This window comes from Nyctereutes procyonoides, unplaced genomic scaffold, assembly GCF_905146905.1.
Source record: "Nyctereutes procyonoides isolate TBG_1078 unplaced genomic scaffold, NYPRO_anot_genome, whole genome shotgun sequence".
Lineage (NCBI taxonomy): Eukaryota > Metazoa > Chordata > Mammalia > Carnivora > Canidae > Nyctereutes > Nyctereutes procyonoides.
The window spans coordinates 888,342-905,356 of NW_026575040.1; the positions used below are offsets into that span (position 1 = coordinate 888,342).

The window sequence follows — 17,015 nt, forward strand, 5'->3', positions numbered from 1 at the left end:
GATGCCCCAGGCTCTGGTTTTCTTTTTCAATATTCCCTTGGCTATTCAGGGTCTTTCCTGATTCCACACAAACCTTAAGATGATTTGTTCCAACTCTCTGAAGGAAGTCCATGATATATTGATAGGGATTGCATGAAATGTGTACATTGCCCTGAGTAGCATTGACATTGTCACAATATTAACTCTTCCAATCCATGAGCATGGAATATTTTTCCATCTCTTTGTGTCTTCCTCAATTTCTTTCAGAAGTGTTCTGTAGTTTTTAGGGTACAGATCCTTTACCTCTTTGGTTAGGTTTATTCTTAGATATCTAATGCTTTTGGGTGCAATGGTAAATGGAATCGATTCCTTAATTTCTCTTTCTTCAGTCTCATTGTTAGTATATAGAAATGCCACTAATTTCTGGGCATTGATTTTGTATCCTGCCACACTGCCAAATTGCTGTATGAGTTCTAGCAATCTTGGGGTGGAGTCTTTTGGTCAACTAATATTTGACAAAGCAGGAAAGACTATCCACTGGAAAAAGGACAGTCTCTTCAATAAATGGTGCTGGGAAAATTGGACAGCCACGTGCAGAAGAATGAAACCAGACCATTCTCTTACACCAGACACAAAGATACACTCAAAATGGATGAAAGATCTAAATGTGAGACAACAATCCATCAAACTCCTAGAGGAGAACATAGGGAACACCTTTTTGAACTTGTACACAGCAACTTCTTGCAAGATACATCTAGGAAGGCAAAGGAAAGAAAAGCAAAAAAGAACTATTGGGGGGCAGCCCCAGTGGCGCAGCGGTTTGGCACCGCCTGTAGCCTGGGGTGTGATCCTGGAGACCCGGGATCGAGTCCCACATCGGGCTCCCTGCATGGAGCCTGCTTCTCCCTCTGTCTGTGTCTCTGCCCTCTCTCTCCCTGTGTCTGTGAATAAATAAATTAATTCTTTAAAAAAAAAAAAAAGAACTATTGGGACTTAATTAGGATAAAAAGCTTCTGCACAACAAAAGAAACAGTCAACAAAACTAAAAGACAATCTACAGAATGGAAGAAGATATTTGCAAATGACATATCAGATAAAGGGCTAGTATCCAAGATCTATAGAGAACTTATTAAACTCAACAGCAAAGAAACAAACAATCCAATCATGAAATGGGCCAAAGACATGAACAGAAATCTCGCAGAGGAAGACATAGACATGGCCAACAAGCACATGAGAAAATGCTCTGCATCACTGGCTATCAGGGAAATACAAATCAAAACCACAACGAGATCCCACCTCACCCCAGTGAGAATGGGGAAATATAACAAGGCAGGAAACCACAAACGTTGGAGAGGATGTGGAGAAAGGGGAATCCTCTTGCACTGTTGGTGGGAATGCAAACTGGTGCAGCCACTCTGGAAAACTGTGTGGAGGGATCCCTGGGTGGCACAGCGGTTTGGTGCCTGCCTTTGGCCCAGGGAGCGATCCTGGAAACCCGGGATCGAATCCCACGTCGGGCTCCCGGTGCATGGAGCCTGCTTCTCCCTCTGCCTGTGTCTCTGCCTCTCTCTCTCTCTCTGTGTGTGTGACTATCATAAAAATATAAATTAAAAAAAAAAAAAAGAAAACTGTGTGGAGGGTCCTCAAAGAGTTCAAAATAGAGCTACCCTACGACCCAGCAATTGCACTGCTGGGGATTTACCCCAAAGATACAGATGCAGTGAAACAGCAGGACACCTGCACCCCAATGTTCACAGTAGCAATGTCTGCAATAGCCAAACTGTGGAAGGAGCCTCGGTGTCCACCAAAAAATGGACTATTTTAATCTTGTTTATAATGGGTACTCCCAGTCTAAAACAACATCTGGGGCATAATAAGGAGCTTAATAAGGAGGCACTTTTCTTATATACCTATTTCTTTTTATAATCATCAATGTAATTTCAAGTAGTCTTCCTTGACTACTCAGTCATAACTAAGTTTACTTCCCTAGAATTCACCTAAATACTGCTTTGTACCTTTCTTCTGCTATGGACACCGTGTCTCATACAAGGGTTGTTTATATATAATTTACCTCTATCAATACCTTATAAACTTCCCAAAAGTAGAAATTATGTTCTATTCATTTTTGTTTGTTGATAATACAAATATTTGAATAATGGGTTGGATTCCTTAAGACCACAGAGGAAATAACCAACACATAAAAAGGATGTTAAATGAGTGTAAAAAACATATTTAAAAATTAGATTTAATATTAGGGTTCATCTTAAAGTTCTAAATCAGAATCCTGTAATAGGTGTTAGCCCTTATGTCTTTCTTCTGCCTCTACTCTGCTTGACTTAGTTCTCCATGGCCAAATGGTCAAACGCAAGCCAATGCTTAACCCTATTCAATTCTCAAACACAGATTCAAGATAAACTCTGTGTATATCTGTGTGTGTGTATCTACATCTGAATTTACACCTAAATATAAATATATACATGGACAGACAGCTATTCACATTCTCTTCTTATATATTCATTTACTTGTATACATGTCTATATCTACAGATACATATATACATAGACACGCATTCCTCATTCTCTCATTACTGTCTTTGCATCATTTCAGAACATCTTATTGAAAGTCAGTTATTCTCAGAGATAAAGATTCTGTCAGCCTAGCAATTAACCACTGGACATTGAAAGTGATATGCAAGCTGCCAACAGTGCAGACACAGATCTGGCTACATACAGTGAAAAACTATGAATCCCAATGTTGCTCTAAATAGCAGCTCTCTCCCTTACTCCATTCCTACCTCCAGATCACTGACAATCTGTTCCACAAATCAGGTTTCTTACTTAGTATCATCATGTTTCTGTCGTACAACTCAGTCTAGTGACTAGAGCTTTACTGTCTATCTTGTTTTTCTTGATCCAGTTGTGCCAAATGATGGATACTTTCCACTTAAATTTCATTCGCAAATATGACTCCTTTTATGAAAGAGACTTCCAGAAGAAACTTGCCTGAATATCAAAACTTTTTTTTAAGGTTTTATTTATTTATTCATGACAGACACAGAGAGAGAGGCAGAGACATAGGCAGGGAGAAAAGGAGGCTCCTCCCAGGGAGCCTGATGCGGGACTTGATCCCTGGACCCAGGGATCATGACACCCTGAGCCAAAGGCAGACGTTCAACTGCTGAGCCACTCAGACATCCCTCAAAAGTTTTTTTAAGGAACCACATGCACTCTTCACAGCTCTTCATCCATTTTACAGGTCATACAGAAACCTACTAATGAGTTTTAGAATACATACCCACAATATAAACCACCTGCTAATTCTGGCTTTGCCATTAGACAGTGTCCTTCATCTAGCTGGCTGACGGAAAACCAAACAACTCTGGTTTTACATCATCTTGAATCAGGTCCCCACAGCCTTATTACCTTCACTAATATACCATGAGACATGGAACAGATCATCAAGCCTTAAGACTGAATTCTGATCTATGAAAGCAATACTCAACAGTTCTTTTCTCCATTTTTAAAAAGCCAAAGAAATCCTAGTGATACAAACATGAATCTCACAATCCAATCTCATCTAATTATTTTTAACAAATGTTTGTTGAAAACCTACTGGGTGCCAGCAACAGATACAAAAATCCTCATAAAGTTTATATTCTAGTGGGAGAAAAAACGATGTGTAAGTAATAATTAAATAAATAGGACTTTAGATGATGGTAAGGGCTGCAGCAAAAAGAACTGGGGGGCAGCTCCTTTGGTCCAGCGGTTTAGCACCACCTTCACCCAGGGTGTGATCCTGGAGACCCAGATCGAGTCCCATGTCAGGCTCCCTGCATGAAGCCTGCTTCTCCCTCTGCCTGTGTCTCTGCCTCTCTCTTTCTCTCTGTGTCTGTCATGAATGAATAAATAAAATCTTAAAAAAAAAAAAAAAGAACTGGGGAAGTGCTGATAATGCCACTTGGCAATTTTGTTTTCAGTCACTATAGACTAACTAGTATCATACTGGCCCTTCAGTTTTGAACAACAATGAAAATTCCTAAAGTATACAGAATTACTTTCCTCATGTATAGATAACTAGTAACCTACTACAGTAATCCCTGAGCAAAGGAAACAAATTAACTAGGTCCCATGATCATGTCATCTTCCTGCCTGAAGGCACCCTCCGAACAGCTATATGTGAGGGGACAGAGGTAACCACAACAGAGAGCGTTAAGTGTGAGCCAAGGAGACAGGTGGAATTTATGCTTAGAGAAAGAGAGAAGGAAAGTGTACAGTGAAGGCCCAGAAATCTCCAAAGATCCTCTTAAGTCTTTGGCCATATTAATCTATGAATGAGCATGGAAAACCACCCCACAGCAGAGGAAAGACCAACTACCAAGGAACTGTAAGCTGAACAATGACTAGAGCTTGCAAAAGGTGAGAGATGTTTGAGTTTCAAATGCTTTATTACAAAATTTTTTTGAATTTTTTTTTAGATTTATTTATTCATGAGAGAGAGAGAGAGAGAGAGAGAGAGAGAGGCGCAGAGACATAAGCAGGGGAGCCTGATGGAGGACTCGATCCCAGGATTCTGGGGATCACAACCTGAGCCAAAGGCAGACACTCAACTGCTGAGCACCCAGGCGTCCCATAAATATTTATGGAACACTCTAGTCGTTCAGTGGCAACTTTACAAAGGCCAAACATTTAGCAGTAGGGCCAATCTAGATTTAGAATTAAAGGTTACTCAAAACCCACACCCAAAACTTAAAATCAAGACAAGTAACCTGTGTGACAGAATAAAATTCCACATTCTATTAACGGAAACAATAAAATCCAGAGATACAATAACACAGAGTTCACCCTGTCCAATAAAAGGATAAAAATAAAAATAGTAGCAACAAAATTACTAGGCATAAGTAACAGGAAATATACTTGTATTTGGGAGAAAAATCAGTCAATAAACCATTTCAGATGGAGAAATTACAAGTATGATGGACTTCAGATAAATTCATAAATATGTTAAAGGAAGTAAAGGAAACCATAAATATAAAAAAGAACAAATCAGAATTAGAAATAGATAAATTAGAACTATAATAAAGAACCAAAAGAGACTCAGAGAGATGTAAAATGCAACACATGAAATGAAAAATTCAGTGGACAATTTTAATAGTAAATGACAAACAAAAGAAAACATCAAATAAAGCAACAGAAGCAGAGCAGAAGCAAATTGATGCAGAGGGAAAAAAAACTGACCCGTGGAACAACATCAAACACTATTTTAAATGCAACTGAAATCCCATAAAAGAAAAAGAAATAGTACAGCACAGAAAAAAAATGCTTGAAGAAACATTGACCAAAATTTTCCTAAATTTGAGAGAAAACGTAAACTCACAGATTCAAGAAACGTAATGAACACCATGCAGGAAAAACACAAAGAAAACCATATCAAGGAAAAACACAAAGAAAACCATATAATGAAATTGCTTAAAACCATCATACGAAAAACATATTAAGAAGCAGCCAAATGAAAACAAGAAATATTATATATAGTAAAAAAAGGATTAGAATGTGTGCTGCCTTTTTTTTTTTTTTAGATTTTATTTAAATTCAAGTTAATTTAACACATAGTGAATTACTAGTTTCAGGGGTTGTGTGCTGCGTTTTAATCAGGGACAACCTAAGCATAAGACAATAAAACAATATTGTCAAGTGCTGAAAGAACAAAACCATTATCACATAATTCAACATCAATCAGAAATGAAAGTCAAATAAACATTTTCAGGCAAACAAATGATAGGAAAATCTACTGCCAGTAGACCCGCAATAAAAACTGTTAAAGGAAGTAATCCATGTGAAGAACAAGGATAAGAGATGGAACTTGAGAACTATTTGAAAAAAATGAAAGGACAGGGTATGGTTTTGTAAATTATGTAAAAGAAAACTGAATAATTAGAAGAAAAAATAAAATTACAGTGTGATTTGCAGTATGCACATGGAAGTAAAATATAAGACAGTACTTACATAAAAGATAGAAGTATACTACTGTAAGATTCTAAACTTATACTAAAATGGCTTAATATTTTATAAAGTTATCCTGTGATAGTTTAAGGTTATACATCTTAAATGAAGCAAACACTAAAAATAAAGTAGTAGAAATACTAAATTAATAAAGGACAGAAAATGGAATACTAAAAAAAGTAATCCAAAAGGAGGCAGAAAGGGAAAAAGAAAAACAGGAACAAACAACAGATGAACAGATGACAGTGAAATAGTCCACTTAAAAAAAACAACCACACCAGTAATTTCAGTAAATGTAAATTATAAACTGCAAATAATAGACACTGTCAGAAAACACAGAAAAGGAAGACTCACATATGACAATTATAAGAGGTGCACAAAAATATATAAAGAGATGAAGATATAAAGTTAAAACTAAAAGAATGGGAAAAGACTTACCTTGAAAATACTAAGTGGAAATGGTGATACTAATATTAGATAAAGTAGACCTCACCATAAGAAATATCACCAAAAGCAAAGAAGGGCACTTTATAATGATAATGGGATAAATTTTCAAGTAGATAAAATAATACTAAATTTGTATGTAGTTAGCAACAAAGCTTCAAAATCGGAAGCAGGGTAGCCCAGGTGGCTCAGTAGTTTAGCGCCGCCTTCAGCGGCGTGATCCTGGAGACCTGGGATCGAGTCCCACATCAGGCTCCCTGCATGGAGCCTGCCTCTCCCTCTGCCTGTGTGTGTGCCTCTCTCTGTGTCTCTCATGAATAAATGGATAAAATCATAAAAAAAAAAACCAGAAGCAAAACTGGAAAATACTGAAGTGTGAGGTATAAGTGTGAAATAATCGGATTATAAAGAATAATATTCTTCTTTATGTAACTGACACAATATGAAATAGACAATATTAAAGATACAATGTGAAAGATTTTAAAGCACTATCACCCAACCAGACCCAACTGACATTACAGAAACTACAATTATCACAAGCAATATATACATACTTTTCAAGCAAACATGCAACACTGGCCAACACAAACCTGATGCTGGGCATATGACAAGTCTTGATAAATTTAAAGGAACTGAAAATATGCACAGTATCTTCTTTTATCACAGGAAATTAAATACCAAGACAAAAAGATATGTGGAAAGTTCCCAATTATCTGGAAATTCAGAAGCATACTTTAAGCAACCAATGGGGCAATGAGTTTGTGAAGTAAAATTGGAAAATATTTTGAACTGAAAAAGAAAACACAACGTATAAAATATGTGGGACATAACTTAGAAACTTATAGCCATAATTGCATATATTATAAAAGGAGTCAGGTTTCAAATCAGTAATCTTAAGTTTTTACCTTAGGAATCCAGGTGGAAAAACAAAATACCAAGTAAACATGGGAAAAGATAATTAAAAACGTAAGTAAATAATATAAATATGTGGTATTTATAAGATATCTTAAAAATAAAAATCATTTAAAAATATAAGTAAGTGAAATAGAAAAAAATGAAGAAAAGTCAATGACAGCAAAAACTCATTCTTGAAAAGATTAATAAAATTGATAAATTCCTGGTCAGAATGATCAAAGAATAATTATAATTCTCAGGAATGAAAAAGGGGATGAAAACACATCTTTTTACTGTCTTTACAGGTTTGCCTTTTCCAGACTGTCACTGACACTGGATTGACTTACTATTTTTTGACCTTACCAGAGTGTAAAAATGATACATAATCAATAGAAACTATATTCCTCGTTTTGAATTTGGATCTTTTTCAGAGATCCTGCTGGTGATACATGGTATGGTCCTCTCAGAATACTGGGCAGGAGCAGTGAGCAACAGCTCCCAGTCATCCACAAGATCAAAAGGGTAAACACCCAATATACTTTAAACCATTCTATACCAACTATACTACTCTTTTTCACATTCACTACTATATCCAATAAACTCAACGCTGTATTATAAAATAGGCTTTGTGTTAGATTATTTTGCTCAACTGTAGAATAATGTATGTGTTTTGAGAACATTTAAGGTAGAGTAGGCTAAGCTATAATGTTTGGTAGGTTAGGTGTATTAAATGCATGTTTAATAATATTTTCTATTTACAATGGGCTTTTCAGGGCATAACCCCATCATCAGGAAGATCTGTAGTTGGAATAATACAGTATGTAGCCTTTTTAGATTGGCTTCCTTCACTCAGTGTTATGTATTTAATGTATCTCCATGTCTTTTCATGATATCATACATAGCTCATTTCTTCTAACTGCTGAATACTATCCTATTGTCTGGATATAGCCAAATTTATTTTATCCATTCACCTGCTGCAAGATACCTTAGTTGCTTAAGTTTTGGCAAATACGAATAAAGTTGCTTTAAATATCCATGTGCAGGTTTTTGTGTGGTCATACTTTTTCTCTCCTTTGAGAATACAGAGGAATGTGACTGTTGGTCAGTATGGTAGAATTATGGTTGCTTTTGTAAGAAACTACCAAATTGTCATCCAAAAGTGCTATATCACTGTACATTCCCACCATCAAGAACGAGAGTCCCTGTTTCTCCATATCCTCGCCAGTATTTGGTATTGTCGGTGTTCTGGATGTTTGGCCATTCTAGTAAGTAGGTAGTGGTATCTTGTTTTAAATTTGCACTTACCTAATGACATATGATATGGAATATATTGTCACATGCTTATTTGAGATGTTCATTGTCTTGGTGAGATGTCTGTTAAGGTCTTTGGCATTTTTACTTGGAGTTTTCATTTTCCTATTGTAGAGTTAAAAGATATTTATATATTTTGGATAACACTCATTAATCCAATATTCTTCAGCAAATGTTTTCCCCCCAATCCAGGGCTTGTCTTTTCATTCTCTTGATGGTATCTTTCATATAATAGTTTTTCTTTTTTTTTTTAAAGATTTTATTTATTTATTCACGAAAGACACAGAAAGAGAAAGGCAAAGACATAGGCAGAGGGAGAAACAGGCTCCGGACAGGCAACCCAATGTGGGACTCGATCCTGAGACCACGGATCACACCCTGAGCCAGGGGCAGGTGCTCGAGCGCTGAGCCACCCAGGTGTCCTTAGTTTTTCATTTTAAAGAAGTTCAGTTTATCAATTCTTCTTTCAAGGATCATGCCTTTGGTATTGTAATTAAAAAGTCATCACCAAGCTGAAGGTCATCTAGATTTTTTCATTATGTTATCTTCTAGGCATTTTATGGTTTTGAGCTTTACATTTAGGTCTATGGTCAATTTTTAGTTAATTTTTGTGAAAAGTGTAAAGTTAGTGTCTTGATTCATTTTAAGCTTGTAGATATCCAGTTGTTCAACATCATTTGTTGAAAAGACTATCTTTCCTACATTTATCATCTTCATTCCTTTGTCACAGGTTAGTTGATTATATTTATGAGAGTCTATTTCTGGGCTTCTATTCTTTGCATTGATCTATTTGTCAATTCTTTTGCTAATATCTTACTGTCTTAATTACTATAGCTTTACAGTAAGTTCTGAAGTCTGGTAGTGTCAGTCCTCCAACTTTGTTCTTCTCTTTCAATAGTGTGTTGACTATTCTGGCTCTTTGCCTCTCCATATAAACTTTAGAATCACTTTGCCAATATAACTTGCTGGGATTTTGACTGGGGTTGCATTAAATCTGTAGATCAATTTGAGAAGAACTGACATGTTGACAATATCAAGTCACTGCATTTATAAACATGAAATATTATTTCTCCATTTCTTACTTTTAAAAAAATTGAGTATAATTGACACACAATGTTAAATTAGTCTCAGATGTACAACTACCATTTTTCTCTTTTAATAGGGTTTTATAGTTTTCCTATACAGAACTTATACATATTTTGTTAGATTTATACCTAAGCATTTAATTTTGTTATGTATGTATCTAATATACATATTTTGTTAGATTTATACCTAAGCATTTAAACTGTTTTGTTTTGTTTTTATTTCAAATGCTGTATTCACTGCCAATATATAGAAAAATAATTGACCATTGTGTATTAACCTTGTATCTTGAAACTTTAATATAATTATTAGTTCCAAGATTTTTTTGTCAATTTTTCAAACTTCCTATGTAGATAATCATGTCATCTGCAAACAAGGACAGTTTTGTTTCTTCCCCATCATTCCAAGGACACTTTTTATTTCTTTGTCTTGTTTTCTTGCATTAGCTGGGGCTTCCACTACAATGTGAAAAATGAGAGGTGAGGGGGACCCTTGGCTTGTTCCTGATCTTAATGGGAAAGCTTCTGGCTTTTCCCACTAAGTATCATATCAGTTGTATATATATATATATATTGTAGATACTCTAAAAAGTTGAGGAAGTTCCCTTCTACTCCTAGTTTATGGAGAGTTTTTGTTGTGATTATGTGTTGGGTTTTGTTTTATAAGTTTTCTTGTTTGTAAGTTTTTTCTGCATCTATTGATATGATCATGTGATTTTTCTTTAGCCTTATGGAGATGATGGATTATATTACTCGAACCAGTCTTGAGTATCTGAGATATATCTCACTTGGTCATAGTTGGGATATACACCATTGTTGGATTTAATTTGCTAAAATTATTTTGAGGATTTTTGGATATACCCACAAGAAAGATTTGTCATCGTAGTTTTCTTGTCAGGATCCTAATATCTAAATCTTTGTCTGGTTTTAATATTAAAGTAATAGTGGCATCACAGAATGAGTTAAGAAGTATTCTTTCTACTTCTATTCTCTGAAAGACACCATAAAGAACTAGTATAATTTCTCCCTTCAATGTTGGTAGACTTCACCAATGAGCCTATCTGGGTCTGGTATTTTGTTTTAGAAGTGTATTAATTATTGATTCAACTTCTTCAATAGATATAAGCCTTATTTAAATTGTCCATTTCTTTGTGTGAGTTGTGGCAAATTATGTCTTTTCACCTAGGTTATCAAATTTGTGAACAAAGAGATATTCATAATATTTATTATCCTTTTAAGGTCTCTGGGATGTTTCCATCTTTCGTTTCTGATATTTATTTGTGACTTTTTTTCTTAGCCTGACTAAAAGCTTATCAATTTTATCTTTCAAAGAACCAGTATTATTGATGTCAGTATTGCTGATTTTCCTTACTGACTTCTTCTTTTCAATTTCATTAATTTCTGCTATAACTTTTTTTCTTTTGTTCTGCTTATTTCAGACTTAATTTTTTCTTTTACTAGTTTCCTAAGGTGAAATCTTAGATGACTGATTTTAGATCTTTCTTCTTTTCTAATATATAAATTTAATTCTAAGTACTGCTATCATTGCATCCCACAAATCTTAATAACTTATGTTTTCATTTTCATTTAGGTCAAAATAATTTTTTAAATTTCTCTTGAGATTTCTTCTTTAACCAATGTGTTAATTAAAAGTGTTTTCTTGGGGCACCTGGGTGGCTCAGTTAATTAAGTGTGTGCCTTTGGCTCAGGTCATAATTCCAGGGTCTTGGGATCAAGACCTACACTGGGCTTACCCGCTCAGAGGAGGGCCTGTTTATCTCTTTCCTCCCAGCTCATGCTCTCTGTTGCTATTTCTGTCTCTTTCTCAAATAAATAAATAAAACCTTTTTTATAAAAAAAAGGTGTTTTCTCAAATCACCAAGCATTTGGGGATTTTTCAGTAGTCTATTAATGTTTTCCACAGTAATTTTATATGGTCTGAGAACAGTCACTGTATGATTTCTATTCTTTTAAATTCATTAAGATGTTTTGCAGCCTCAGATGCGGTCTACCTTAGTGAATGCTCCAGATGAACTTGTGTGCATACTTTTTGAGAAGACACTAGATATAGTTCTTTCTTTGGTCCTCTGTAAGTATGTCATTTTTTAAAACTCTGTCTTCTTTCAAGATTCTTTTTATCTCTGTTTTTCTGCAACTTGAATATGATATGCTAATGTATCATCTGGGTTTTTTGGGGGAGGTCATTTATCATTATTGGTATTCTCTGAATCTCCTGGATCTGTAGTTTGGTGTCTGAAATTAATTTGGAGAAATTCTCAGCCAACATTGCTTCAAATACTGCTTTTCTTCCTTCTGCCTACCTTCTCCTTCAGGTATTCTCATTACATATGTTAAATGTCTTGCAGCTGTCCCACAGTTCTTAGATATTACGTTTTTGTCCCCTTCACCTATTTCACTCCTCTCTCTCCCCCTCCCTGTACCCTTTGGCAACCATCCGTTTGTTCTCTGTATTTGTGAGTCTATTTCAGGGTTTGGGGGAGGGAGGGAAACTACTTAAAAAAAAAAAAGATTTATTTCTTTGAGAAAGAGAGAGAGCAAACATGCATTTGCAAGAGTGGGAGGGGAAGGGAGGGGCAAAGAGAGAGGAGAAAAAGAATCCTTAAGCTGCTCAGCACAGAGCCTGATGCAGTGCTGATCCCAGGACTCTGAGATCATGATCTGAGCTAAAATCAAGAGTCCAATGTTTAACCGATTGAGGCCACACAGGTACCCTGGGGCAGAAGTTTCTTTTGCAATATTCTCAAGCTCAGAGATTCTTTCTTCAGTCATGTCCAGTGTGCTAAGAAGCCCATCAAAGGTACTCTTCATTTCTACTGTAGTTTTTAATCTCTAGCATTTTTTTTGTGTCTCTCTTAGAATTTTCATCTGTTTAAATTGTCCAACTCTTCTTCACAGTCTACTTTATCCATTAGAGCACTTAGTATATTTATCATACTTGATTTAAATTCCCAGTGTAATAATCCCAACATCCCTGGCTCTAATTCTGATGCTTGCTCTATCTCTTCAAACCATATTTTATCTTTTAGTAAGCCTTATATTTTTACTTGACAGCTAGACTAGGTATATGGAACTGTTATAAATAGGCCTTTAGTAATATGGTAGTAAGGAATAGGGAGAGTATTCTCTTTTCCCATGATTATGTCTCAGTCTTTTATTATACTTCTATTGTGCCTCTTTACTATAAACTTCACAGGTGCCTCTCAGTCTCCTTTGTCCCTTCAGGTTGGACAGAAAGGCAAGAGAAGTTGGAGTTGGGTATTTCCCTTCTCCCTCCCTTCCTTCACATGGAAAATTAAAGGAAATGTATTTCCCTTCCCTCGAGTCCCTTAATTTTTGCTAAAACACCAGCAGATTAGGCTCTGATTAAACAGTTTTGTCTGAGGGCAGACACTTTTTAAGAACAGAATAGTCTGGTATATAAAAATGGCTCCCTATCCCCTTCCTGGAAGCAGAAACGTGATGGGATTTTTCTGTGACATTCAATGTAGTTTTGACTCTCAGTACATACGTAGCCTCCAGCGACAGAGATTTTCTTATCCCAGGACTAGTTTCTATAGAAGTTTCTGCTTACAGGTATCTGATCTAGTAACCTGTGATTCTCTCTACTTGCCTGTCTGCCTTTACACTTTTAGGGGCCACAGTTTGCCCTGTTACTTCACTTCTCTTACGGATCTTAAGAATGGTTGCTAATTGTTCAGTATGTTCAGATTTTGACTTGTTGTTAGGATGGAGTAAGTGTTGACTTCCAAGTTTCTTAACGTGCAGTACCAGAGACCGTAAGTATAATGGAATTCTAGATGCAGCTTTATATTAGTAAATTCAATGACTTAGATCAAATGGATAAACTACTTGAAAGACACAAATTACCAAAACTGATGAAAAAATATGATTAGAATAAGAAATAACCCCAATCTTATAGAAATCCCTTCAAAAATGGAAAAGGGAATAGTTCTCAACTCATTTGGTGATGCCAATGTTCTCTCGATACAAAGACATTGCAAGTAACTACCGATCAATATATATCATAAACATAAATGTAACAACCCTTCATAAAAAGTTAAAAATTAAATTCAACAATATATAGAAAAGACAATACATAATAAGGAAATGGGGTTTATTCCAGGAATATAAGCTTAATTTAATATTCAAAAATTAACACAGACTCCTCAATAAACTATTAAGAAACCAAATTCAACAATACATTAAAAGGATCATACTCTATGATTACGTGAGATTTATTCCAAAGATACAAGGATGGCTCAATGTCCACAAATGAATCAATGTAATAAACCACATTAACAAAAGGAAAAATTAAAATAATATTATCGTTTTGATAGATGCAGAAAAAGCATTTGATAAAACTCAACATCTATATGAGATAAAAATTCTCAATCATATGGGTATAGAGGATATATGTGTGTGTGTGTGTGTGTGTGTGTATATATGCAAACATAATAAAGGCTATATATGACAAGGCCACAGCTAACATCATACTCAATGATCAAAAGCTGCAAGCTTGGGATCCCTGGGTGGCGCAGCGGTTTGGCGCCTGCCTTTGGCCCGGGGCGCGATCCTGGAGACCCGGGATCGAATCCCACGTCGGGCTCCCGGTGCATGGAGCCTGCTTCTCCCTCTGCCTGTGTCTCTGCCTCTCTCTCTCTCTGTGACTATCATAAATAAATAAAAAAATTTAAAAAAAAAAAAAAGCTGCAAGCTTTTCTTCTAAGATAAGGAATGAGATAAGGATGCTTACTCTCACAACTTTTATTCAGCATAGTATTATAGTACTGGCCAGAGTAATGGGGCAAGAAAAAGAAATGGAAGACATCTAAATTGATAGGGAAGAAATAAGACTGTCACTGTTTGCAGATAACATGATAATATATATACACACACAGATATATATAGATATATAGATATATCTATATATATCCCTAAAGACTCCACCAAAACACTGTTAGAATAGACAAATTTAGTAAGGTCGCACTACAAAATCAAAATATGGAAATATGTTGTGTTTCTACGCTCAATAACTATCAGAAAGAGAAATGTAAAAAATAATACCATTTACAATTGCATCAAAAAAATAAAATATCTAGAAGTAAATTTAATCAAGAATGTGAAAGACCTGTACACTAAAAGCTGTAAGACACCAATGAAAGAAATTGAAGAAAACATTGAATAAATGGATAGATATTCCATGTTCATGGATTGGAAGAATTAATATTGTTAAAATGTCCAATACACACTACTTGAACTACCAAAAGAAAAGTTCAAAATACACAAAGCAATCTACCAATTCAATGCAATCCATATCAAAATTCCAATGACATTTTTCACAGGACTAGAAAAAATAATTTTCAAATCTGTCTGAAACTACAAAAGAACCAAGTAGCCAAAGAAATCCTCAGAAAGAACAAAGCTGGAGCTATCATGCTCTAATTTTAAACTATATTACAAAGCTATAGTAATCAAAACAGTATGGTATTGGCATAAAAAAGAACACATTGATCAATAGAACAGAGAGCCCAGAAAAAAACATGCATATATGGTCAATATATATACAATAAAGGAGTTAAGAATATATAAAAGGGTAAGGACTGTGTTTTAATAAAGATTATTTTAAAAAACTGGACAGTCACATGAAATGCAAATGAAAGTGGAACACTATCTTACACCATATATATAAAAATTAACTAAAAATGGATTTTAGACAGTACATCATAAAACCCTATAAGAAAACATAGGTAGTAAGCTCCTTTACATTGATCTAGGTAATGATTCTTTTGGATTTGACACTGAAAGCAAAGACAACAAAAACAAAAATCAACAAGTGTGAATACATCAAACTAACAAGCAAAAGAAACTGTAAACAAAATAGGTAACCTACAAGACGGATAAAGTATTTGCAAATCATATATCTGATAAAAGACTAGTGTCCAAAATATATAAAGGACTCGTACAATTAAATAACAAAATCTGATTAAAAGATGGGCAGAAGACATTTTTCAAAGATGATACAGAGATACCCAACAGACACATGGAAAAAAGTACATTACTAATCATAGGAGAAATGCAAATCGAAACCACAATGATATATCAACTCAAACCTGTCAGAATGACTATATAAAAAAGGCAAGAAATAACAAGTGTTGATGCGGATATGGAGAAAAGGGAAACTCATGTGGACTGTTGAGATGTAAATTGGCATAGCCACTATGGAAAACAGTACAGATGTTCCTCAAAAAAACTGAAAATAAAAGTCTCATACAATTCACTGATTCCACTTCTGGGTATTTACTCAAAGAAAATGAAAATGTTAACTTGAAAAAACATGTGCACCCAATGTTCATTGCAACATTATTTACAATAGCCAAGATACAGAAGTAATCTGTCCAACAGATGAATGGATAAAGAAAATGCAGTGTGTATGTTTGTGTATACATATGTATATATGCACATACATATACAGTAAAATATTACTCAGCTATAAAAATGAATGAAATTTTGCCGTTTGCAACAACATGGATGGACTTTGAAGGCATTATGCTAAGTGAAATAAGTCAAAGACAAACACCACATGATACATTTTGATAACCAAAAAAAAAGAAAAGAAAACCCAAAAAACAACGAAGCTCACAGATGAACAGATTGGTTGTTGTCACATGAGGGTAGGCAAAGTAGTAGAGGAGAGTCAAAAAGTACAAACTTCCAGTTATAAAGTAAATGTAAGCAAGGCAACTATAGTTGATAATACTGTACTGTTTATTTGAAAGCTACTGAGAGTAAATCTTAAAGAAAAAAATTCTATAACTGTGTGGTGACAGATGCTAATGACTTACTGTGGTGATCATTTTACAATATACAAAAGCATCAAATCATTATGTTGTGCACCTGAAACTAATATAATGTTTTATGTCAATTATACCTCAATAATCAATATAGAGTTGTATAGTTTTTATGGGTGAACTGTATAGGATGTTAATATATCTCAATAAAACTATTATTAAAAGAGCAATATGATGAACTTAATTGATAAAATTAAAAGGTACATTTCAATAAATGCAGAAAAGGCATTTGAAAACAGAATATCAGCCTATGAAAAAAGTTCTCAGGAAACTAAGAATAAAAACAGCTTCCTCAACCTGATAAAGGGTATCTACAAAAAATGATAGCTAACATAATGCATAAATGCTAACAGAGAGTATAATAGGAAAAGAAACCTTTTCAGCTAATACTGTTGGAACAACTGGTTACCTATATGGAAAAACAAACTTGGATCAAT

At 34.8% G+C, this 17,015-nt stretch overlaps 1 protein-coding gene across 7 annotated transcripts in view; it reads right to left on the minus strand.

The window, feature by feature from the left end:
* Positions 1-17,015, minus strand: part of SCAPER (S-phase cyclin A associated protein in the ER) — a 433,964-nt gene that overhangs the window by 234,918 nt on the left and 182,031 nt on the right. For 5 of the 7 annotated variants that reach the window (XM_055319784.1, XM_055319779.1, XM_055319783.1 and 2 more), the window contains one exon: positions 8,622-8,732. The exons of the other annotated variants lie outside the window; for them this stretch is intronic. In XM_055319784.1, the coding sequence (XP_055175759.1) occupies positions 8,622-8,732 (111 nt within the window). The remainder of the gene's footprint in view (positions 1-8,621; positions 8,733-17,015) is intronic. 7 annotated transcript variants of the gene reach the window in all.